This window comes from Tauraco erythrolophus, chromosome 8, assembly GCF_009769465.1.
Source record: "Tauraco erythrolophus isolate bTauEry1 chromosome 8, bTauEry1.pri, whole genome shotgun sequence".
Lineage (NCBI taxonomy): Eukaryota > Metazoa > Chordata > Aves > Musophagiformes > Musophagidae > Tauraco > Tauraco erythrolophus.
The window spans coordinates 21023838-21048492 of record NC_141472.1 but is presented as its reverse complement, the minus strand read 5'-3'; the positions used below and the strand labels follow the sequence as shown (position 1 = coordinate 21048492).

General features: G+C 45.2%; 1 protein-coding gene across 2 annotated transcripts in view; it reads left to right on the top strand.

Moving 5' to 3' along the window:
* Nucleotides 1-22627, top strand: part of MAP3K20 (mitogen-activated protein kinase kinase kinase 20) — a 94910-nt gene extending 72283 nt beyond the window's left edge. For both annotated transcript variants that reach the window (XM_086615485.1, XM_086615484.1), the window contains exons 13-20: nt 385-415; nt 542-681; nt 2468-2530; nt 3525-3617; nt 14685-14801; nt 16310-16384; nt 17431-17581; nt 21948-22627. In XM_086615485.1, coding sequence (XP_086471611.1) covers nt 385-415; nt 542-681; nt 2468-2530; nt 3525-3617; nt 14685-14801; nt 16310-16384; nt 17431-17581; nt 21948-22627 — 1350 coding nt within the window. The remainder of the gene's footprint in view (nt 1-384; nt 416-541; nt 682-2467; nt 2531-3524; nt 3618-14684; nt 14802-16309; nt 16385-17430; nt 17582-21947) is intronic.
* The last annotated feature ends 2028 nt before the right edge of the window (nt 22628-24655 follow it).

Below are 24655 nucleotides of genomic sequence, written 5' to 3'. Positions count from 1 at the left end.
TCTTGCGTGTTGTGCATGATGGGGGTTGTTTAGCTAACGTTTACCGAAAGACAGTCTGGAAAGCCAAAATACAAAAGCTGTAGTAGCCCCAGCTCCTTAACTTCAGCCCTTCTAGCATGTGACAGATCACTAAGTTTCTGCTCTGGTCATTTCCGTTGTTCTTCATAATGATAAACTGCGGAAGGTGGCTGCAAAATAGAACACAGTTTTAAAAAGCTAAACAAAAGTAATCACTTACATTGGTGAATCTTGAGTCCTTTAACCCAAAGTTAAAAATATTTCAAAATTTTGTTGTGAAAAGGAATGATTACTTGTGAACTCCAAATAACTGTCATATAAAATTTTGATAATGTGAAATTCAAGACTGATTCCTCTTTTTTGCAGTTTTTCTGGATGCAACAACTTACTAGAAAAGGTAAAAGCTATTCATACGTACCATCATATTCACATTTACATATATATATATATACACATTTGCTCATCTTTTTCTCCCTCCAGTAAAGCACCCTATGGATTTCTGAATAACCTCTCTTATCTTAAGGAGATACTTCTGGTGAAATGAGTGTATATGCTACCTTGTTTAAGGAACATCATATCACTGGGAAACGATTGCTTCTTCTAGAAGAAGAGGATTTGAAGGACATGGGAATTGTTTCCAGAGGACACATCATCCATTTAAAGGTAGTTAACAGCATATGTTAAATGTTACAATAGGTTATAGTGTGAATATTAAGGAGTCTATGGGTTTTCAGTAATATTAACAACAACAAAAAGTTATAAAGCTAAATAGAGACCATATCTGCTATAAAAAAAAAACAAGAGTTACGAGTTAGTATGGATCTAGAACCCAAAGCAACCGGAGCATTTTACAAGGCACGAAAATGCGCTGTGATCTTTATACTCCTCTGCAGTTCTTGGTTTTCTTGTGGGCTGGACTATCAGTACTGCTTAAGATTCACCTAGGAGGGCCATTCCCCTGGCAGGCGGCTTTGGATATCTTCAGCGAGAGTTCTCCCTGAAGATTTCTCTTTAGCTGAGGGAGGAGCAGATATGAAAACAGTTGTTTGAACAGAAATCATAGAACGGCATAGGCTGGAAGGGACCTTAGAGATCATCTAATCCAACCTCCCTGTCATGGGCAGGGACGCCTCTCAACTAGATCAGGCTACTCAAGGCTCTGTCCAGAACACCTCCAGGGAAGGGGCATCCACAGCTTCTCTGGGCAATTTATTCCAAAGTCTCACCACACTTGTACTGAAGAATTTCTTCCTAAAATCTAATCTAAATCTGTTCTCCTTCAACTTAAACCCATTTCCCCTTGTCCTATCAGTGGACACCCTTTTAAAAATCCCCTCCCCAGCCTTCCTGAAGGAAGTCCCTCCCCAGGTTCCTGAAGGGAACCTCCTTCAGGTATTGGAAGGCAGCTATTAGGTCCCCCTGAAGTCTTTTCTTTTCAAGGCTGAACAATCCCAGCTCCCGCAACCTGTCCTCGTAGCAGAGGTGCTCCAGCCCCTGGATCATCTTTGTGGCCCTCCTCTGAACATGCTCTAACAGATCTATGTCTCTCTTATGGTGGGGACACCAGAACTGGACGCAGTATTCGAGGTGGGGTCTCACAAGAGCAGTGTAAAAGGAGAGAATCACCTCTCTTGACCTGCTGACCATGCTTCTGGAAATCTCTGAACTTCTCAACTTTCACATCTCATCTATATCTTAAAGCATACTTTGACTAACAAAACTTTGTTAGACAACTTTAAAGTTTGTTGATTGACGGCCAAGTTGCTTTCCTCTTAGAGCTTTGTTTCGCAGTGTTTCAAATATCTAATAAAGAGTTAAGAAAATCATGGTCTGGAAGATGTGATCACAACAGCAGTAATAGTGTTAATACTGTAGCCACAGGAGAGAGTTCAGTGTCCTTGCAGTCAGCTTTGGAAAAGGATTTCTCTAAAAGCAGCATCTATAATTCTGTTGGGTCTCAATGATTTTATTCCACAATTTACTAGTAAAAAGATACTTGTATCCTAATTGCTAGTCCTGCAAATTTAGCTTCATAAGTCACATAGATTTATTCCCCTTTTGCTCATCAGCCGTTTTTTTCCATGCCGCACAGCATTACTGATGTATTTAATTTACCTTTCCTACAGGGAAAATTATTGGAACTTTAATAAAGTCAATAATGCCCAAAATGAAAGATTTCAGCTTCCTGGGTTGATTGAGCATAAACAAAAACAACCAAAACAACCCCCTAAACACCTCTTTCTCTGATTAAGCAGATCTGATTCTGAATGCGAAATAGGGCCGATCTACCACGACAGTTTCCAGAACAGAGGTGTATTTTAAACTCTTCTCACATGTCCTAATGTAGTCACAATGGAAAAGCGTGCAGGGAGTTGTGCTGTTTTTCACACTGGTATTTGCAGTGTGAGATACTGATCGGATTTTGTTGATTTTCTTTTTTTTTCCCTAGACTGCTATTGAGAAGTTAACTCATGACTACCTAAACCTGTTTCATTTTCCACCATTAATTAAGGCAAGTCTCATTGTTTATATAAGAAGTGCTTCTTGTACTGGTGTGAATATTTCACTATTCCCATGTCTCAACTTTCCTATCGTTTGCGGGAGTGCAAAGCAGGAGTTCCTGCAGAGGGTTGTGACAAATGCAGAGGGTCAACAGCAGCGATGGGTCACATCAGAACAAGTAATAGGATAATAAAAGTTGTTTTCAAAGAGGCTTTAAGATTTTATCATGGAACCGGTGGTATTAAATTAAAAGACTACTGGTTGCGATTCTTCTGCTCTCATTAATCAGAAAGTACTCTTAAGAGCCATTCCTCTGAACTGGTGCCACCAACTGCTCCCCACCGGAGAACGGCAGACCCCTGGCCCAGAATGAACCCATCATTGCTCAGTTTGTTAATGTTACAGGAGAGAAGGGTGTTTTATAATGTCTGGTCACCCTTGTGTTAACCTATTGGCTTTCCGATATCAGTAACTAGAGCCATGCAAAAGGGAGAGAGTGTTTGGGAACCTCGAGGTTGCCAGAGCAGATACTTGCCTGACTTAATTCGGTGAGCTAATCAAGCAATTCTAGACCCCAAAGCCTGAAGTAGCTTTTATAGTCATAATTTATTGCACAGCTATAGCGTAAAATCCACTTAATGTAAATTTACATACAGCCCTGAAGGGGAAGATGAAAGTCAGGGCTTTGCCGCTGTGCCATGCTGGCTGTAATTCCAATGGCAGTGGCTGCCACGATGCTCACACCATGTCGCGTCAGAACGGCTCAGCCAGGAGCAGAAATCACACAGCATCTCCCAAGTGCCATCCGCTGCGCGCCGTGAACCTGCGCAGAAGCCCTCGCTCCTCTTGGAGTGGTGTGATCGGGGCAGAGTGATGGCTCCTTCCCGCTGCCTGCCAGACTGGCAGCATCTGAAAGGCGAATCCTTACTGCCACTGAAGGCCTTGTCCCTGTCTCCCAGGGGGTTGTGGTAGATGTGAAGTCTCACCGTGCCTTTTTTTGGCAGGATTCTGCAGGTGGAACCGAAGAAAACATAGAGAAAATAGTGAATCTTGAACTCGTTTTTGGTTATCACTTGAAGCCGGGAAATGGTCCAAAGGTAAGCTGGGAGCGCAGGATCGGTTAGTTTGGTTACCTCTTTAGTCACTACCCAGAGGGTCCCATATCTTCTGGACACAAAAAGATAATTCGCTGCGAGAATCGTGTTTTGGAAAGTGCTGACCAAACGTCAAGGTGGCACATGGGCTGCATCGGTGATGGCGAGAAAAGAGTGGTGCAGAAAGCTTTAACTGAAAGCTTCTGTTTCCCGTGAACAATTTTTCTAACCATAATTTTTGTAATTCAGGCTTTTGCTTTGTTCCTTTTATCCCAATCGGTGTGAAATAACAATCCATGTATGCAGAAAAACCCATTCAAAGGGAGGTCTTTGATTCCAAGGGACAGCTGAGCAGTGACGTGCGCCTGATGTTAGTGGACAGACTATTACTTTTGCCTCAGCAGAAAGGTGATGTCTTTTCGTGCAACCAAGAGGACTTTGGGAAATACGTGGCGTGTGTGGCTGCCAGCTGGGGAGGACGGGACTCGTCCTGGTAGCGATTGTGTTCCCTCACAGTTGTGGGGAAGGAGGGAGGGTAGGTGCAGCGCATTGCAGACGGCAAAACTACTGTGCAGCAACTGCTAAAAGGCAATTACCAGCATGCCACATCTTAATCAAACCGCAGCTCCAAGCCAAGCTGGTTCAAGGATCTCTCGTTACGCCCTGTGTAACAGGAGTGTTGACGACTCCAGATGTTCCAGCAAAGCATTTCCACCAGGTTGTCTTTTCTCAAGAGTGAGGTTTGTCCCATGCTTTTTGTTTTCTTTATCCAGCCTGCCATGGACTCTGAGTTCAAGGGTTTTAGAATTAATAATCTAAGTGGAAATGGTGTGCAAAGCATTTCTGAGTAAGAGTCAGGGGTTGTGACAGCAGGATTTGTTTCCTTTTGTATTTGACAAATCTGCATTGTGTGTCCACCCTAAACTTGTGGGTGGCTGACTTTCATCTTGTGTTATCTGGCTGCTTTGCTTTCAGGACATATTGTTTGCAGAAGTCTCTTGATTTCTGTACTTGGTGGTGCTTGCAGAGAAAGCATTTAGGTTTGTACTTAGTAGGAACTTGGACTCGTACTGAAATCGTTTCATCAATTTGAAAAAGCTTTTTGCTTTTTGTCTGGAGATTTCCTTTTTTTTGTTTGTTTCTTTTATCCTAAGCACTTTTTTTTTTTCCTATGAAAATCTTCTTTATCACTATGTGAATTACTTAGACTGTCTCGGTGTTCTTGAATGCATGTAGCTTATGATGCTGTACAGCTGCTTTTTTGTAGGTGTGCATCTTTCCCTCCCATGTCCAACTCTACAAGGAACTAAAAGTCCGTGAAATAACTTCTATCTCCCTTCCATTTCCAATATGGGTTGTGAGCCACAAGTGCAAAGAGGTGGGCAATCTCCCCCAGGAAAGAGCAAAAGATGGAGTGAATAAACCTTTGAGTGTTGGAAGGAAATTCAGGTCACACTAACACCTACTAAGTTTGAGGACAAGTAGATATTTTAGCCATGATGGCAAAATTTGCAAATGAGACAGTGTGGCAAATTCTATGGACGGAAGCTGAATTGTTTTATGAGAGGATGGGGCTAGTTTGATCCGCCTGGGTAGTGCTGGCATAACCTTTGCAGGTTTCTGACATGCCAAGTGAGAACAGTTCTGGGGTTTTTTTTGGTCCTTCCTTCCCTGCAACCTCCCAATTAGTCCTCTCTGCTCTGCATGCTGTTGAAGCCGTTCCTTCTGCAGCCATGAGCACGTGCCAGGCATGCCTGCCCTGGCATCCGCCCCGCCACAGCACTCGTGTCCCTGATGCTGTTCCAGGGAATGTGTCATTTGTCACCTGAGTTGGTCTGAGCTGGAAACTTCTGTCTGAGGTCTCCTTAACAACTCATACCTGCCTTTAAAGATGTTGCGGCTAAGCCAGTTCTAAAAAGTGGACTGGAAGGAGTTGATCAGCTGAGCTTTCGGGCAGGATGCTGGAGCCTAGGTGAGCAAGGTAATTTGCATTAAACATGACACTGACAAAGACTGATGTGGTACGTGCAAGACAGAAAATTTGGCTACCTTGCTGCTTTGAAAATCCCTGGATACAATCTTCTAGCTCCCCTAGAGGCTGTTTTAAGCCAACTGCTGCTGCCATCCAGATTTGTGCCAAACTGAACTGGAGATACTGGGTAAACCAGGATCAAAGGTTTTAAACTTCTTTTACTGTCCCATTTTTGTAAAAGAGCAATGCCTGTTCTTGTAATACTGTGTCAGCAGAAGCATTTGGGATCGATCGTACTTTCCACTGTCTTTATAGCTAAAAAGCTGGCCTACATCAGTTTAAAAATAAATTTCTCAAAGGAACTTTACCCCAATCAGTCCCTATAACCAGCTGCCTAGCTAAGAAGCATTTCTTCTGGTTTAGCTGTGAGGAAAAAGAGATAGTAAGCTCAAATCTGGGTTACGAGTTGAGAACGTGTGTTCCCCTGGTGATGTGTGGACTTCTAGATCTGTGTACGTCACAGGAAGTTATTAGGCTCAGCTCAGAGCTGGAGCAGTGCCGCAGGAAGGGCTCTGTACAGGGGAACAGCTCATGCTGGGAGATTTTAACCCAGACTGGCTCTGCGCTGGTCTCCTGGGCTGAGTTCCCGTTAGTTATTGTAGTGCTGCTAGTTTTTCTGCTGTAGTTGCACCTGGAAGTAAGCCTGTCCATGTGCTCCGAGGTGGCTTCACCAAAGCACGGGACAGGACGAACACGTGGGACAAAAGCACGTTCCTGATCCCAACTAAAGCCCTAGTGTGGGTGCAGCCTCGGCGTGCAGAGTGACATACCGCAATGCCACAGGGTGTAAAAGTGCTGGACGAGCTGGTCTGGGACCCAGAAGCCATTTGACGGGTGTAGTTTAATTCAGATGTGTTTGGCTGATCAGAGCACAGCGCTGTCTCAGGGGTGAAGGTGGTTCCTTGGGGCACGAGTGTCCTCTCCCTGGCACTGCACCAAGCCCCGTCGGCACAGCCAGTGCACCTTCTCCGTAAGCCTGCAGAAACCTGAGGGCCGTAGGAATGGCAGTGCCTTCTAGCAAGGATCCTGATGGACAGACATACTTCAGGATGGCATTCGAATGTTCAGCCTTGTCTGTACCCTGGATGAAACATTGACTCCCCAATATGCAACTTTACAAGCCTCAGATTTATCTAATTTAAGCTACATCTTCTAGTAGGATTCTGTTGCTTTCCACCAGCTGACAGATGCAGTCGTTTCATTACAGTTTCCTTCCCTTTTTAGCTGCATCTTTGGAGGTGATGAAAGCTCAGTTGACCTTTGTGCTCTCCGAATGCATCAGGACTGAGCGCTGCAAAGCCAACTTGGGTTTTCGAGGTTTCTTTTCCAACTCTTGTCGTTCGAGTTATGTGGTTACTTCCATTCACTTCCTTTTAATGACCTTTCTGTACACAATTCCCACTGAGCTGAAAGGTGATAGATTTAGACATTTTATATGAATTTTTTCCACAAATTAAAAAAAAAAGGGAGCGGGGGGGAACACACCAATTAACTCCAAGATACCAAAGAGGCTAAAAAAACAAACCCTGGCAATTGTGGCTTGAGCTGATTCGAAGAACTGCAGAGGGAATTTTCAATGGCTTTCTCATGCTAGGTGGCTCATTAAAATTTCCCAATCAGGGAAAGGTGTCTGAGCTGTGTTGGCTCCGCACTGATGAATCACCCAACCTCTTAAGAGGTTGGTTCACAGTCTTTTTGTCTCCTGTTGATGCGTTCTTTAGTTTTGGTTCTCAAAAGGGCAGATTTCACCATACCTTTGAATGCTTTCATTTTTTACCGAGCGTGGCACAATCTGACCTCTATCCAAACACAAAGCCTTGAAGTTGGCTCGCCATTTTGCCTTATTTTTCCCCACTTACCTCTCCCTCCGTTTGACAAGGAGCAGAGCCTCTTCAAAACCATCTGCTAGCTGTGTGAACTATTTTCTAGCCTTGAATATCCAAACTTGGATATATATATTTTAATGCTATTATTTAAATGCGTAGTGCAAAAGTGAATATAAAATTAAGGCTACTTTAGAGAGACATTGCGACCAACTCTTCAAGTGGAGAAACCCCGGCTGGCAAAATGCAGGCAGTACCAGACAAAGCAGTACTGAAATAGTTGTCGGAACGGGACTGTAGTTTCACGAGTGTTTGAGACCGTTTCTGCTGCTTCTTCCTCTCCACCCTCCCACTACATCAACACTCATAAAACCTTTCTTTACTTTCTTAGAACTAATTCCTAGTTCAGACAGATGTGATACAACATCATCCGTTTAATCTGCCGTGTAAGGTACTCCTCACATTATGAACGTGGCAAGGGCCGAGGTCTAAAATTTAAAATTCCAGTTTTGTAGGTTTTCAGTTGTACATACTCCCCATGCTCTGTAGGTATTTTAGCCTACTTCAGTAAGTAAAGCTGGCAGAGGAATTGGTTTTATCTGACCCTTCCTTTGCAAGATACTTGCAAGTACCTTGACTTTCTAACATGGGGTTATTTAACCTTATCTCAAAACCTCATCTTCTAAAGCCCCTCTCTTTAATTACAGCTCAAAGCACAGTGCTTTCACTACTAAAGGCTAATAGTTAATGCAAAAATCAGAGTAGCTGTGTTTGTGTGCCATTTTCATAGATTTGCCCCTATTCCAATAAGTAGTCAGTAAAGGGGCAAATACTTTGTGAAGGAAAAAAAATGACCTAAACTGTAAAATTAAACCACAGCCACATTTAAATATAACCAGCACCATTAAGAACTGGTTAATGTAGTCCACCAGGGAGGCAGATCAGTGGTAGGGTTTTAGAAGTTTAGTGCAGGTGATCTGAGCTCCTTCTATTGTCTTTCAAAGAGGCTTTTCTGGACCACGTATGTTTTTTACATGAGGGGGAGCTGATATAACTCCATCATCTCTACTGGGATTGCTCCTGCTATAGTACTCATGTAACTGAGGTCAAACTCAAGCCAACACCTTTCAGAATCCTTGTGTAGGCAGTGCTGAGCCAGAGATTCCCATCAGGAGATTATTCCATAATCCTGAAGAAGCATATAGACTTTTAGCTATATTTTTAGCATATGTACTTTTTGCTCACTTGACTTTCTAGACTTTTTAATCTCAAGCTTTATTTTTATAGCTAGGCCACTCTGAATTAACTTGCTGCCTTCCATATGTTGTCTCTCACGCGTGCAGCCTCAGTCATGGATACGTCTGCAGAAGCACAGACAGGTTCCCAGTGGCCTGTAGGCTGGGCACGTGTCCTCTCCAGACGAAAGCCTGGAAGAGGACCCTCTGTCCCCGGCATGTGCAGGATGTGTCCAGCGGCCCTGCCCTGCCTTTCCTGAGCTCTTGCTGTGCACCCTCGTCCCCATGGCCGATGCCTCACGGGGCTGCAAGACCCCGAGTGTGCGCTGTAGCCTCCACACGCCGCCCCGCCACCGGTGGGGACGTGGTGCCTGCGCGGCTCCAGCACTTGCTGCCATGAGCAGTCCGCGGGAGATGCCACCAGAGGACAGAGCTGGCACAGGCAGCACAGGAGGGCAACTGCGCAGCCCTCTGGGAAGGGACTCGTATTTTTCATGCTTCCACCTTTACAATCCCGCCGCTGCCGCAAGCAGGCTGCACGTCTGGATGGTGATGCCTGTGAGCACAGCGATCCCCGTTTGCTTCTGATCACAGGGCAAGGGCAGCTTTTGGTAAACGCTGCGGCGAGGCTGGGGACCACTGTTAGTGCAGAGCTTGCCGTGTGGGCTGCTGCAGCCTGCTCTTCTAGGGGCACCAGCCCCCAGCACGGAGCAGCGCCCGGTATTTACCACCATGTTCCCCTCCGTGGCGGCACAGAGCTTCACACGCTGGATGTTAAAGAGGGGTGCTGTTGAGGGATGGGTATTTTTGGTACTTCCGGGTGGTCTGCGTAGGTGTTAAAAAGGCTTCGTGGTTCTCCAGGCGAAGCTCCAGCCAGCCAGTGCCTGCTGCCTCGCACAGGAGTAAGGGCTCTGGCTTTCGGAGGAGGCACCCAGGCAACTGATAACATAAATATATCTTTCACTCGCTTTGTTTCTGTACGTTTTAAGACCATCTCTCTCGGAAGGCCTCCCCTCCGCCCCTGTTTTTTTCTGCCTGCACAGCTGAAACAAAACCGGCGGTGGAGCCACCTTCTCTCGCTGGAGCCTGGCTGGCAACAGCCTGCCCTGACCTGAGACACCAGCCATTGTTAAGGGTATAACACATTTACATATTTTGCAATAAAACATCAGTTATTTGCATTACTGTGTCAAGTTTTATTTGATTCTTTCACCTAAAAATGACTCATTTTCCTTTCTTGTATTTTAAAAACCAACTACTCTAAGCTTGTTTGAGAATAATCAAAAATTGCCCATTTAGCTAGAAGTCATTTTCTTTTCAAAAGGCAAATGTTATTTAATCTTTCAGCTGTTCATTGTGCCATCATAAATACTTTCTTTTCAGCACAGTTGTGGGGACTGAAATGAGCCCACTAATTGCCTCCCATTTCGACTGACATGTGGTGGTTTAGTGGAAAGAGAACACAGCGGGGAGAAGGAAATAGGAGGCTGAGAAAATGAGAGCTAATTATTTTCACTGCCTCATGTCAGGCTCTGTGTCAGCCTTGTTTTTACAAACTGGAAGGTTTAGCACTAAATAAAACAAACTGGCGTCATGTTTTTATATACTGGCAGTGTCATGGAAGCAGCTGCACATCTCAAAGACAATATAATGCCTGCATTCGCATGGACACCATCTGACAGCCACTGTGAGCCACTGCTAATGAGGATATCACAGTGGTGCCAAGTGAAAGGTGCTGAATTATGTATGATTCTTCATCAGTGCAGCAATAGTCCTGTACATCATTATGAGACATTGTTTTGCTGAAGAGATTAAAACATTCTTAGTTCCAGACCCTGCAACCTATACACGCTACAAGAGGTTATTAATGGAATTTTTAGGGAGAGTTTCTTGTGGATTTCTTTTTGGTTAAAAATATCTCATGGGACAAAGCCGTGGTGGGTCATGACACTATATATATAAAGAAGAGAAGCAAATTAACCATAATTGTGTTATCTTCCTTTAAATCCAGAATAATAAAATATAGTGTAGCAGGGTGATACATAATGATAAATAACCCAAGTGCTGTCACTAGATGTTCAACTCTAATGCCTTTAAAACAGCAGGTTTCAGCAGCTGAGATAGATAATAGCTAAGAATGTAAAGGAGCTTCTGGGGACCTAAATCATCAACATGCTACTACTTTTAGTACCAGCATGACCAACATTTTTTTCATATTTGTTTCATCTTACGTTATATCTTACTTTTCTTCTAATATCCAGTTGCCTGCTACAATGCTGGTTTCATTTTTTCTTCAGCCTTAAAAAAAAAAAAAATTATTGCAACCACCGATTTTAAAACGAATCCTAGATTTGGGCCTCCTTGAAAAATGAGGTGTCTCCCCAGCAAGAGTTTTAAGCTGTTGTGGCAGGAGACATGTTTGTTGTTTAAAGCCTGTGCCTGATCTTTTTCATTTCCCTTTCAGTTTTTGTTGCAGACGTTAGCGCATATGGGGTTAAAGGAGTATTGTCACCACAGTAAGCTGGAGACTTAATTTTTAAAGTGTTCTTATTTTGTGTTTCAAAGCTGAGGATAAGTGGCTGAAAATACATGTGTGATTTGCTTTTCTTTTCTACAATCATTTGCAGAAGCTGATGATTTATTGGCTTTGTCAAAGTGTTATTCGGAAGTGTTTTTCACACAAAGTTTTGCTGGTTGTGCCTCTCCGTTCTGAAACGAGATTTTTTTTTTAAACAAAAAGCTGAAATTCTTTATTTAAATCAAAATTGAGCAGGTAACTATTGGGAGGTATTTTAATTCTTGAATTACAAGATGTTCAGGGAAATCTCTTTGAAGGACTCGTGTAAGTATATTTATCAACCAGACGTTTTGAACAAGCCATTTCCAAATTATTTTCCCACATACGTCTGGCACGAAATGTAGTCTCAATCCAAGAAATCTTATGGCTCCAATTCATCAAAGAATTGAAATGCGTATACTTGGTTATTCTAGCCAAATTTTTGCTTAAGCAGCTGAGCATCTCTCTCCTATTCATTGCTAAGTAAGAACCTAGAACTCGATTGGAAAACAGGGAAATATATCCCTTTCTGCAGCACACAAATCTCACATTATTTACTGTGTGGTTGAACAAAATGGTTACCGGGTTTGTAAGACAAGTAGCCACCTACTTATCTTAGGTATTTCCCAAGTGCCCTGATTCAAAAGTCACCTAGCTGCTGTCTTTCCTCTTTCCTTTTCCTTCGTTCCTTCTCTCTTTTTTTCTCTTTTCTCTTTTTCTCCCAACCTCTCCTTCCCTTTCTCTCCTCTATTTCCCTTTCTCTTTCTTTCTGTCTTTCCCCTTTCCACTGATGATTTTACAATACTACAAAATGAAAACCTTTCCAAATAAAAGGAGATACGTGGTTTTGAGTGACCAGAGAGGGTATGTTTAGTGCAGGAATTTGCCCTCTTGGTACCTATGCGATGTGGATGGAGAGGACTCCAGGGAGAACCAAACGTTTAGAGGCTGGATTTGAAGGACAGGAGAGTGTATTTCTTTCTCTGAAGCAGCAGTTCACAGCCAAGAAGGCGGTGTTTGTGCAGGGCTGGTGCATCCCCCAGCTGCGTGGGGCAGCCTGATTCGTTACTGCACGGAGAAGACTCCTGCGTGCGCGGCAAGGGGCTGGGCACTGGCAGGTGCCCACCACCTGCCAGGCCCTGGGTTTGCACAGCTCGACAGCCTCTTCTTTAGAGATGGTCGATTGATTTATGTTGTTTATTAAAAAAAGCTCACACCTGTCAGATCCGGTCCGTGCGGAGATGTGAGTGAACAGCACAAAATCATGACTCGTGCAGGCACAGGAGCCCTGTCACGAGGTGCAGCCCTGGCTCTTGGGTGCTTGTCAGTGGTCTCACAGCAGGAGATGACCTGAATTCGCTGAAGGATAGTATTTTGTGCCAATGTTTTGTTCTTTCCTTGGCTCAGGTGTTTTTGTAAAACTAACAAATGTCATCAAGCATCCTGTCTCTAACCTCGTTAGATCTGCAATAGGGAGGGAATCCAGGTAGCGTGAATTTAGGAAATCCTGCAAAAAAAGTCTGGCAACAAGGATGGTGTGGGCAGGCAGAGGACAGTTTGAGAGTCGAGGAGGAGTAAAAGACAACTTTCTCTGCCGTTGTGGTTCAGTTACATAGCATGTATGGTCCTCAGCAGACATCAGGGCCGGTACCTCGTGCTGTACCTGCCCAGGAATGACAGATATAACCCTGGGTTAGCTCACTACCCAAAAAAGCAGGACAGAAAAAGGATGGGCAAAGAGATACGGTCCATGATTAAGAAACGGAGGCACAGGGTGACTTCAGCGTCTTCTCAGGTTGCACAGGAAGCCAATGGCAGAACTGGAAACTGAACTTGATGCCTCCAAGTCTTGGTCCGGTGCCCTGACTGCTGGACCGTGGTTCCCATCACTCAAACTCGCACCGAGGTGATGCAAAAACAAACTCACACGTCCACTCTGCTGGTAAAACGTGGAAGCTTTCAATGGGTACAGATGGACACACAGGGCCAAATGCTTTCATAAGCATAATTTGTTGTTGCAGTTCGGAAATGATTATACTCCAGTTTTCTTTTATCTTGGAATTGCCAATTCAATGCCTGATTGAAAGCTTTGAGACTTCTGAGGGCTGAGCTCCTACGTTACATTTATGAGAGATGCACGTGCAAACACTAGCAGATAATCGCCTGTGAGAACGGATACTTTTTAGGCTGCTGTACGTTTGTGTGTGCAAACAACTGCTTACGCAAGCCCTTGGCCCCGAGCGGCCATCTGTGTCCGCATTGAAAGTTTTTGCGTTTTCCGAGCAGCATTGAGAAGACTGCCTCCTGCAAACGCTGAGACCGGCCCTGCCTGGCTTCTCCGTGTGCTGCGGACACAGACCCTCCTGAAGCCCTGGCATGTCTGGAGGAGCTTCTGTCTCTGTGAAGGGCAGATTCCCCCCTGCCTATGGAGATGGAGACATTCCGCTTCACTGCAGCCCTGTTGTCCCTTTGGAGGACCTCAGTGCACCGGCCACTATCTAATCCCCAAAGCACCTGCTGGGCACGCCAGCAAATGTTGGCTGGTTTGCACCATGGACAGTCAGTCTCTGGTTCCCAGTGGGAGCCTCCCTGGCCACAGGCAGAGTCCGCTCCCAGCACTCAGCCTGCGCGGGATGTCCTGAAGGATGCTGCCAGAGCCATTAGCCTCTTGCAGGCGCACACATGTGCAAAATGTTGGATGCTGGCCTCATGTTCAGCTCATGGTATTATTTAAGGATGCCTTTCATTGTTTTGGTCTATTAAACTCACTGTGATTACTTTCTAAGCTGAGCTTGCTTATGATTAATAGTGCAATCAGAGGTGAGCGGGAGCTGCGGAAGCGCAGTGCCTCGCTGGGCGCTCAGTGTCTGAAATAACTGAGCTGTAGTAACCAGCTCACCCTCTTGCCCGTTCTTTGAGCCACTGTCCTAATGGTGTTTCACGGACGCTCTGGGCGTCTTTGTTCCCAGGTTCAGCGAGACAATGTCCTTGGGGCTGGCTGCCGGCGCTGGCTGTGATCCCGCGTGGCAGCTCCCACCGCTCCCTGTGCCTCCGACGCCAGGCGGGTGTGTGGAGCTCCCTGTGCTGCCTGCTCAGATGGGCTGACCGTCCTCCTGGGGCCCGTCAGAGGCATCCGCACCTCTGAAGACTTCCAGACTTGTCAACATGGTGACTGTCTCTCAGGGTGAGCTGAGAGCAGAACAAACAAGAGAACCCAAGGGTTTTCCATTATCAACAATTTTATCAGAAAACATGCATATCCTAAAATAGGTGTATGTTCCTGATCTTTGTCATTGGGTTAGTTTTTTCCCCCTCATATATTGAGTATTAGGGTTTAGGTTGTTTTTGCTTTCAGTTTTGTTTCTTTTTTTTTTGTGTGTGTGTTCTAACAATCCAGCATTCTTTTTTTTTTATTATTCATAGGATTGTAAATGGAAAATGTACATGGAGATGGACGGGGATGAAATTGCAATAACCTACATAAAAGATGTGACATTCAACACTAACCTACCTGATGTAGAGATTTTAAAGATGACAAAGGTATTTACAGCCTTAAAGCTTTCACGAATTCACAGATCTCAAACAAAGACATTAAAATACCACAGCGGTCGACTTTTGTGCTTTCGGAAGCTCAATCTCTTGACAGCTTTTAAATAAAATGCACATTTTAAACAGATTTGTATCATAATAGGAGTTAGGTATTTTGGTTCTCTTTTAAGCTGACAATAATGTTAACAATAGAAAAATAAGAGAAGGAACTAGTTTATATTTTCTTATTTTAATTCCATGTTCTATCCTCTGAATTTATTACCCCTTCTAAAGAAAAGAATGTTCAAAAAATGACTTTCCTTTTCAAGAGAAGAAAGTGATTTAAATGTTGCAGTTTGAAACTTCATGTGATTTGTCTGGGTTTTTTTCTTTCTCTCTTTCTTTTTTTTTTGACATGGTTTTAGAACTTTTACATGGTTCTAAAACTCCCTCTTTCATGCAACGATAGGTTGCAAAGACTGAAACACATCAACAGACAGTACAGCACTGAACATCTGCAATTCAGTGTCACTGGGCATTTTACCTTATTTCAGAACCTGCCTGTAAATATTTACCAGCCAGGGTTTAGACTGCTTTTACCGTGAGCAACAGAAGCTTTGTTAACGCAGGGAGCATTCTGTTTGCTGTTATTTTAATTGTTTGTTTTTATTAATCTGCTCCATTCGGTAATAGCTAACAAAATAAATTCCTAAATGAAAAAATATACAGCTTGATTACCAATTAGAATGCTGCTCTAATGTGCACTGATAAAAAATTCCAAAGTCCTGGATGCTTTTAACTGTGAATTTTTGGGGCAAAATTTTGGGAGAACCTTCGATTATTTTTTCTAAAGGAAAAACTGAAAATCAGATTCTCAACAGTCAGAATTTTAAGGAAAATGTGAAAATATGAGTATTTGTCAAAAAGGATTCTCATATTTAATTCACGCTAGTACTATTTTTGTAGTTAGTGATTTCTGGAACACTTGGGATTTTTAACATTATTACTATTATTATTTTGTTGCAAAATAGTTTTCTGTCTAATTTTTATCTTGGACATTTTAATTTTCTCCTTAAAAAAAAAAAAAGCTTAAAGTTAAATCAACTAATAACCAGATACAAAACATTATCTTTTCACATACTTCAACATTTTTATATCTGTCAGGGAATATGTCTGAGAATCTCCATATATTTCTTCTTGCTGGCCTCTGTAAGTCTAGCAGAAAAAAGCTGTGCATGCACAGAAATGAAAAAGGTTTATGCCCCCGTGAAAACATTCCATGTTGTCTTACCTACTGTCTGTTATTTACAGAAATCTCTTCTCAGTTTCCTTTTGTGAACAAGGAAGTAAATAATTCCAAAATATATTGCTTTGTCTCATAAGATTTTAAGAAAAGTATTGATGTTAACAGCATGGAAACGGATGAAAAAAGGCAAACATTGAAAATATCTTTGGGGTGTTTCAGAAACAAGTCAGGAGATGAAGAGCACTTTATAAAACTCCTGTCATGTTTTTTTCAGCCACCGTTTGTAATGGAGAAATGGATTGTGGGGATAGAAGAACACCAATCTGTAGAATGTGTTGTTACATATGAGGTAAGCTCTAAGAAACAAATAAATTGTTTATCCAAGAGAAAACCTACATGGGAGGTGTGGAAATAGCATCCTCTGGCTTTGTTATATCCTATAATCAAGTCTCAGCAGCCTGTAATTAATTGTAAAATCTAAAGTTCAGAGCAAAAGCTGAATGAGGTTTACAGAGACAATGTCCTCAGACTGCTGCCTGGGACGGCTCTTTTTCTCAAGGACGAAAACTCCCGTAATGGTCAGTGTTGTTTGCTTTACTTGAAGAGACTGAGTTTTTTACCTTTTCAATGAAGTGCTAATTAGGAGAGCTGAGAAGCAACAGGAGAGGAAAGAAAATGAGAAGTCAAGAGTAAAATAAGATAAAATAAAACCTGGAAGACAATTTAACGTGATAGGAATTAGCCTTTGTAAAAAGAGTTTGCAGTTACTTACAAAAGTGTTTTTATAAGGACAAATGCTGTGCATCACAAGGAGGCTAATAATTGACATTCCAGCTCTGTCCTGAGCAAGGATTCAAGCAGTGATGGAGAGACAGGGAATCGTGCACTTTGCTTGCCTGTCTCAGAAATGAAGTACAGTAGTTTCTTTCTGCCCGAAATTTCTCACAGGAATCATAGGCTCCTAACAGCAAATTTAAGAGCTTGATACTCCGGGAAAGTTTTGTGGAGGGTCCTCCTGCAAAAATACCTGCTTCGTCCTACATCTTTTAGCAGCAAGCACTGCCTGTTTGATGCTCGAATTAATATAACTAGTAAAATACATTTTCGTGGTTTAGAGGAAGGCCTGCAGATCTTTCCTCCACATGGTACATGAATTGAAACAGTTATTCACTACCACATTTTTAGCATAATCACAAAATACCAGCCAAAATTATCTAGAGTCTAAAAATACTTGAGAACTGGCTAAGTGGTTTTGCAAAACAGACTTTATATTGAACATGCTGCTGCCGCCTAGGCACTGGTGGAAGTTCCCTTACAGGAGAGCTTAATGAGTTGTGTGTTGTTATGTCCTCCTGTGCATTGTGTCCTCATATGTGTTGTGTCCTTTCTGAGCAGAGCGACGTCAGAGCTCCCAAAACCACCAGGCACATCCAAGCTATCTGCTGGAGCAAGGTGAAAGCACAGGACAAGGTCGAGACGGTACAGCTCATGATACAGACCTCACTCCCCAACTCGGAGGGGAATTCACGGAGCAGATCTGACTCAAGTAATTCAGTATATACGAGCTTTGTTGCTGGTGTGGGCAAGGTGTATATGGGGAGAACAGCAAAAAGTCAATGCCATTATTCTGTTCCAACAACAGAGCACCATCTTGCAGTGTCAGCTTGCACTGTGGTCCCTGTGATGTCTTCGTAGATGCATGCAGCAGGAGCACCCTGGCTTAGCTTAAAGGCTAAACTTTGGGTAGAAACATGTTCTATATCACAGTGTGATTTAGGGGGATGACCTGTATGCTCCTATAGGAAGCATGCTGGAAGCAGTCCATTGTGATTAGCTACAGATCTTTCATCTGCTGTAGTCACTTGCAGCTGCACATCAACAGTAGACATAGAGTTCAGATCTTTCTGCTCCAAAATCCCGAATGCTTTACATCTTCCAGTATGAGGCAGCCTTACATACAGACACTTTTTCAGTCCATTCTTTGAATCGGCCTTGGGTCAACCTTTTGACCCCCTCCAGCATAGAAGGTCACTGGGAGAGGTGTTTCTGCCTATGGTCCAGGCTTCTTCCCCTCTCTGTTGGCATATGTGTACACATCCACAGTAGACTTTCCATGATGGCAGGCCTGCTCTTCTCCAAAGTCTACTTGTGGAGGCTGGATCAGGGGATCAGCCAACAAACCTGCCCTTCTCCTCCAAAACTGTCCCTCTTCACCAAGACAAGAGAGTGCTCAGCTTTGTGGAGCCAAGGGTATTGGCATAGCAAAAGGATTTGGACTGAATTATAACACCCAAAGTGTGCAGGGAGACGATCTCACACATCTCTTACTCTCTGTCTGTTGGGGTATTCCACAGCCATTTTGAGGATATTGGGAGCCAGTGCTTTCAGCAGCTTTTATCCTATCTTCCTCTCCTTGCAGCTCAAACTCAGCAGAAGTGCTTTGGCCAGCTCTTTTCTCCTGCTCTTGGCCACCCAGCCACAGGCAGCTTTGCACAAATGTGCTCAGATACAGGACACCTCCTGGAAGAGATGGGTGGGTGCAGATTGCTCTTGCTCTGGCCTGCACTCTTGCAGGGGGGGCATGCATACCAAGGCTGTAGCCTCAGAAACTGCACACAGGGTCACAAAGAGTCCCCTGTGAGCACTGTGATGTTCTGACAGATCCGTACTGCCAGCCTGGCAGACCCCACAGGCACTCCTGATGGCCTGCCCTGCTGCGAGGAAGAGTGAAAATCTTCCAGCTGTGTTCCTCTACAGCTCAGCCTGCCCATTTGGGCCAGCCCGGGCTCATCGTTATCTGACTTCTGGAAAAGTGTTTGTCATGACTTCTGGGGCTTGACTTGTTCAGTGAGATACATGTAATAACACAGTGGGCTTGACGCTACAGTCTTCATTTCCTATCTAAAGTATGCCGCTGACATAGTCAAACTCAACTCAGTTGACTCTAGCACAGTTCTGCCTTTAAGATCTGCTGTTCTTTTTGTAAAGCTGTTTTTCTGATTGAGTTCATAGTAGCGCTGCAGAAATGTTTGAGTTGCGACAGCTTTGAGGCCGCTCAGGAGCTGAGGAGGATGAACTCCGATTTTGTACAGCTACTGCCAAATGTAGAAGAATGGCCTCCTGAATTGAGAGGTGCTGGGGTTAGAATACAGAGGCATCTAAAATGGGTGCTCTTATTCCTAAGCAATCGCGATCCATTTGCAGCACAACTGTGTTTTGTAATGCAGATGAGACCTAGAGCATGTCCTAAAAGATACATCTCCACTGCAGATTAGCTCTGCTGATGGAGGTTACCCTGGTTCCGGGGTGATGAGCCATACAGCCCTACCAAAGTGTGGTGGTGTATCTTCACAGATCGGCCAGATCGGCTCTACCACAGTCAGCCGAGCTCCTTTCATTTTTGTGCGGTGAGCAGTGGGAGAGCTTGTCTCTCCCTTTGGCACACGGAGGAGTTACACGAAGGTGCTAATGTATTGTCAGCGCCCAAGTGAATAGGCACAGTTCAGAGGAGGTGAGTTACCAGCCAGCATGAAAGCTGCACCTCAGCTCTGGCAAACCTGGCCTGTCTTCTTTAGCAGAACACTGACCCCAGGTTTCAGACGCCACCAAATCCAAGCACAAAGGTAAAGGTAATACCTGTCTAAGAGGCTAAAATAACCAGCAGTGAAGGTACTACCTCTGCGGGGCTGCCACATAGAGCGTTTAATTCAGTGTACAGAGTTGGTAGCTCAGAGACCATATGAGGGAGAAGCCCCCCAGCCCACGAGAGGTGAGGGGCAGCGTCATGGGGCATACTGGGAGGTCCCAGCTGGGCAGCTGGTCCCTGAGCTGGTGACTGCAGCTGGCCATAAGGAGCAGGGACTGAACAGCCTGAAGGCACTGAAGGGAGCCCCTCGTTCAGGACAGCATCAGCACTGGTCCCACAGGGCATGTGGTGGCCACCTGAGAGTTGATGACAAAGACCCAATCTCAAGTCCTGAGCCTGCTGCTTCCAGGTTTAGGAGGTCTGTGTTTTAAATCCACAGCCTTGGTAGGGGGGCACAGGAGAATGGTGGAGGAGACGGTGTCTAGCAAGTACATTTCAGCATGCATGCCTCTTTTGAGAACGTGACTTTCAAGGAGGTTAAGAAGCAAAGAAGGACATTCCCATCTGTCTTTCCATGAAAGGATGTTCATCTCTCAGTGCAGCCAGAGCTATCTGCTGTGGCGGTGTCACACTTGAACTTTGACAGGAAAGATAGTTTCGTTTTGACGTATTTGACATTAAGTTGAAGTGATTTAAGTCTCTTAGTATTCAAGCAAAGTCTGGGGAAAGGAGGAATAAAAGAGACCATCCATAACATCTTAACAGGAGCAATCATAATGAGGGCAGAGCTACTCCCCAGCTCCCACAAAACTCCTCACGGCTGATGAAGCATTGCAGCGAGAAGCAGAAGGCTTGCAGCATAAGGAGTCTTTCCCTGTGAAACCAGCAAAACACAAGACAGGATGTGTGGAGATGTAAAACTTTGGTCACATTTATGCTGCTTCAAGCTAGTGGGATAATGCTTTCCTGTTGGAATGATATTAGCAATCTTTAAGGATAAATCATTAAATCTCTCCAGAGAAAAATTATTCAGGCTGCTTGCCATGGGTTTTTGGCCAGAGCTGTGGCCTTGGATAAGAGGAATTTCTGGTCTCTGCTCTACCCATAAAGTAGCAAACCAGGCAGCGCTTGCAGTTCAAATGGGAAATCTACAACTATTGTCTTTGCTATAGGTTTTCATGCAAACCACAGGACTGACTTTCAAAAGCGCTTCAGACTGATCTCTGGGAGCTACAACTTTTGTTACAGCCCTAGGGCTGTGACAGTAGGTGTGAGGGAACTGTGATACCCGGAGCTGCTCGCAGTTAAGCAGTGTCTGAGCTATCCTGGCTGAAGCCTGCTGCTTCACCAGCTTTCCCACAGACAGAATTGATTTTCTGCATGAAGCTGGATGGAGTGGTGTAGCTGGGGCTTGGACTCAGTATCTGGAGCATGCAAAGTGGATTGACTTCTGAATTTGTGGTAATAATAACTGAAGTGTCTCTAGTGGTTGTGGCATGTAGCAGTTTGAAGATAAAATGGAGCCAAGAGGAGGTGAGTCTGCGTCCCCCCCACATCAAACCGTCACAGTCTGGCTGCTGCAGCAGAAATTTGCAGTGGGGTCTGCACTGCCTCCATCTCTGTGCTTGGCTGTGAACAGCGTGACTGTGCCGGCTGGGAGGGACACAGGTGGAGAGCAACACTGTGGCGATGTTGGCACTTTGGGGTGCCCGCTCTATGTCTGCTCTGGAGGTCTCCAGGCTCTTTTGCAAAGAAAGCTGTGGAGAAATCTGCTGAGGCTGCCGAGAGCATCACAGGAAATGTTTAAAACCAGGTTGGGTTAAAAACACTGGGAGGCACTTGGGAGCAGGAACCCATCTGAACAGCTAAATGGATGGTTCAGTGTCTTCTAGTCTAAGCTCCATAATCTGCACTGGCATCGGAAATATTTGTATCACTATTTTAAAAGCCCAACATTATGTTCATAATGCTGAACATACTCAAACCTAGGAATGGAACAGGTTGCCTGGAGAAGTTGTGGACGCCTTATCCCTGGAAGCGTTCAAGGCCAGGTTGGATGAGTCTTTGAGCAATCTGATCTAGGGGAAGGTGTCCCTGCTCATGGCAGGGGGGGTGGAATTAGATGGTCTTTAAGGTCCCTTCCAACCCAAACCGTTCTATGATTCTATGACTAATTGCTGCAAGGTTGGGAGGGAAATGGTGGTTTGAGATATGTAGAGGTTCTTCAGAGGGAAAACCTGGTACCTAACCTCACATCTTTGGTAAACTAGAGAGCAGTTTTGCATCAATTCACAGAAAGCTGACTCCGTTTCCATTTCCCTGCCAGGCATTGACAGCCAGTGGATGCAGATGCTGCGGATGCACCAAATAGCGAAAGCCACTTCTCTCCAGCACAGCCACCCCCACAGCCCGACCACTGTTAGCCACTACCTGCCCTACCTCCGCAGCCAGGACTCCTACGCCGCTGCCGTGAGGAGGATGCGCGGTCCCGTCAGTTACCAGCTCACGTCCATCAGCCACTCCAGAAACTCCTCTCCCTTCTCGCACAGCTTGACGAGAAATCTCTCGAGTCTGCACCTAAACTCGAAGGGTAGCAGCACCTCCAGCACGGCCTCTGACACCACTTCGGAGAGGGACAGGTCCACTGGCAAGGGCAGGAACACCTCGCACAGCGGTAACTCCCGCAGCTCCTCAGATGGGCGGCGCAGTGGGACCAGCTCCCCGGTGCCCCCCCAGCACTCAGGAAGAGCCGGCAGGACTCCCTCGCCAGTGGCCCCCCTGGTCTCCCAGCACCGCAGGTACCCCCGCAGCCCCCTCCCGCCCAGGACCATCCCGGGCATGCCCCCGCAGGGCGAGAGCGAGCCCCGGAGGGGCGAAGGGGAGAGCAGAGCCAGCGAGGGGGGATGGATAAAGGTGCAGCATGCAAAGAAATCCCACAGGCAGACTGCCGGCAAGCCAGGGAAGGAGAGGCCCCGGGGGAGCTGGCGGGGCCGAAGGACGTTCTGAGGCAGGAATTTGCCCCTTTATTTAACTGAACCTTCAACTTGGAGAAGATACTCCTGCTCCTATTTAGTTCTCCGCGCCAAAGCCCAGACAACGCCTCCCTCGCTCACGGGCAGCGCCGAGGGATTTTGTTGGGTTTTCTCCCCTCCCTTTGGCTGCTCATGTTCTCAGCCGACTGGATATCCACAGATTTGCTTAGTATTTCAATAATAAAATCAGTCAGGCACAGCCGGGTGCCATAACGAAAGGCTCTCTGTTTCATCCTTAGGGAAGGAGTTGTGCTGCTACATCTCCCCTCGCCTCGCTTATGTCTGCAGGCGTCGAGTCCGGCCCTGAGCCAGGTGTCCTCACCCCTTGTTCCATCTGCTTCTGCCAGGGCTATAGCAAGACTCAGACCAGCGTAATCTGAAAAAATAGGAACGGAGGGACGTTTTTCTTCAGGTCCAGTCCAGTAGCTTCACTTCTCCACTTCCAGCTTGCCATCCCCTCTCAGGAATTTCTCACCTCGCTCTTTACTGAAAAGCCCCAACACCACTGAGCACACTCTGTCACATACACAGTTGCCGTAATCAGAAAGAGAAACAAAAATTAGGCTTTATTCTTTTTGGGGAAAAAGTAAAAATAGAGGGAGAAAAAGGCATTGCCATTATCATAGCTACATGTAACCCCACTGAGGTCTATGATAATATTTATCCCTGGGCAGCAGGCACTTTTTAATTGAATTTTTAAATGTGGCCAGACTGTGTCGCTTTTGTCTTTCAGTCTACAGGTAGTAAAGACAAGGTCAGCAAAGTTTCTGATTAATGTGGTCTTTAGCTCCACCGAGAACAAAGACACAGCTGTAGACTCACTTGTCGTCAGAAAGTTTCTTCTTGGCCTTTTCACTCTTAAGTTGATTTCACACAATTAAAAAGGAGAAAAAAAAAGTTAGGGTTTCCCAAGATGCAAGAGGGGGAAAAAGAAAGGAAGAACAGATAAAGGAAGCTGAACCCAAAGTAACGCATGGTACCTTCTGAAAGCCAACAAACTGTAAATTAGAGATGCCTTTGAACGAGGTGCTACATACCATCCATACCGAGCGGTGCTCATTGGCATTCAGTTGTGAGCGATGCTGGAGATGTTGCTGGCACGTCCCCCCCAGTGACCTCCATCACCCCCTCGATGATCCCCATCACTATAGCCCCATCATGGATGTTCAAAAGGACACGTCAATTCCCTGCTCTACACAAAGGCCACTTCTGGGGATATACGGAGCTCTCCTCCCCGATTTCCACAAGCCCCAATAAGGGCTGAGCACTGTGGTGGGTTTCCCAATACCTGCCAGAGTGAACTGGGACTCACATTTCATGAATTCAGGACAGGGTCCACCAAAACCAATGGAGCAGGACACAACTGATACCAGGTGTCAGGAGCTGGATCTCGTATCATTTGAGCACCTTTTCCTCTGACAACAGTTAAGAGCAGAAAAAGTAAGTAAGAAGCTTTACCTGGAAGTGAGTGGGGCTGCACATGAAGCTCTGTGATAACAAAGTTTGCCGCTTTCTTGTGGCTTCAAACTGATTGAAAGCTAGTTAATAACCCAGCTTCTGGCCCTGGTTTACTGAACCTGACAACTAATCTGGGTGATGTTGACAATCCACCACTGGATGTTTCTCTGTCACAACCTGGTGGGAGACTGGGATTTTGTCTAGGTTGGAGATCCTTCCCTAACATTTCTTGCCGTGACCAAAATGGGCTGGAGGATACCAGCTGATAGTAACCGCACCTGACAGCACTTGCTAGAAATGTGCTTGTGTTATTAAAATTTGGATGTGCATCTTAGGAAGCGAGATCTTGTTTCATAGTTGGGTCTGCACAAATCCTAGAAATTGGAAGACTTTGGAAGGGTCCATTTCTCTTCCAGGGTGATGCGGATGGTGGTGTGGTTGTACAAGCCTGAAAACAAGGCCCTACCCAGCAGACACTGTGGGCTGGTGGTGGCAATTCAAGATTTATCAGCTGCCTGTGGTTGATTGTCAAGATGTCCAGCAG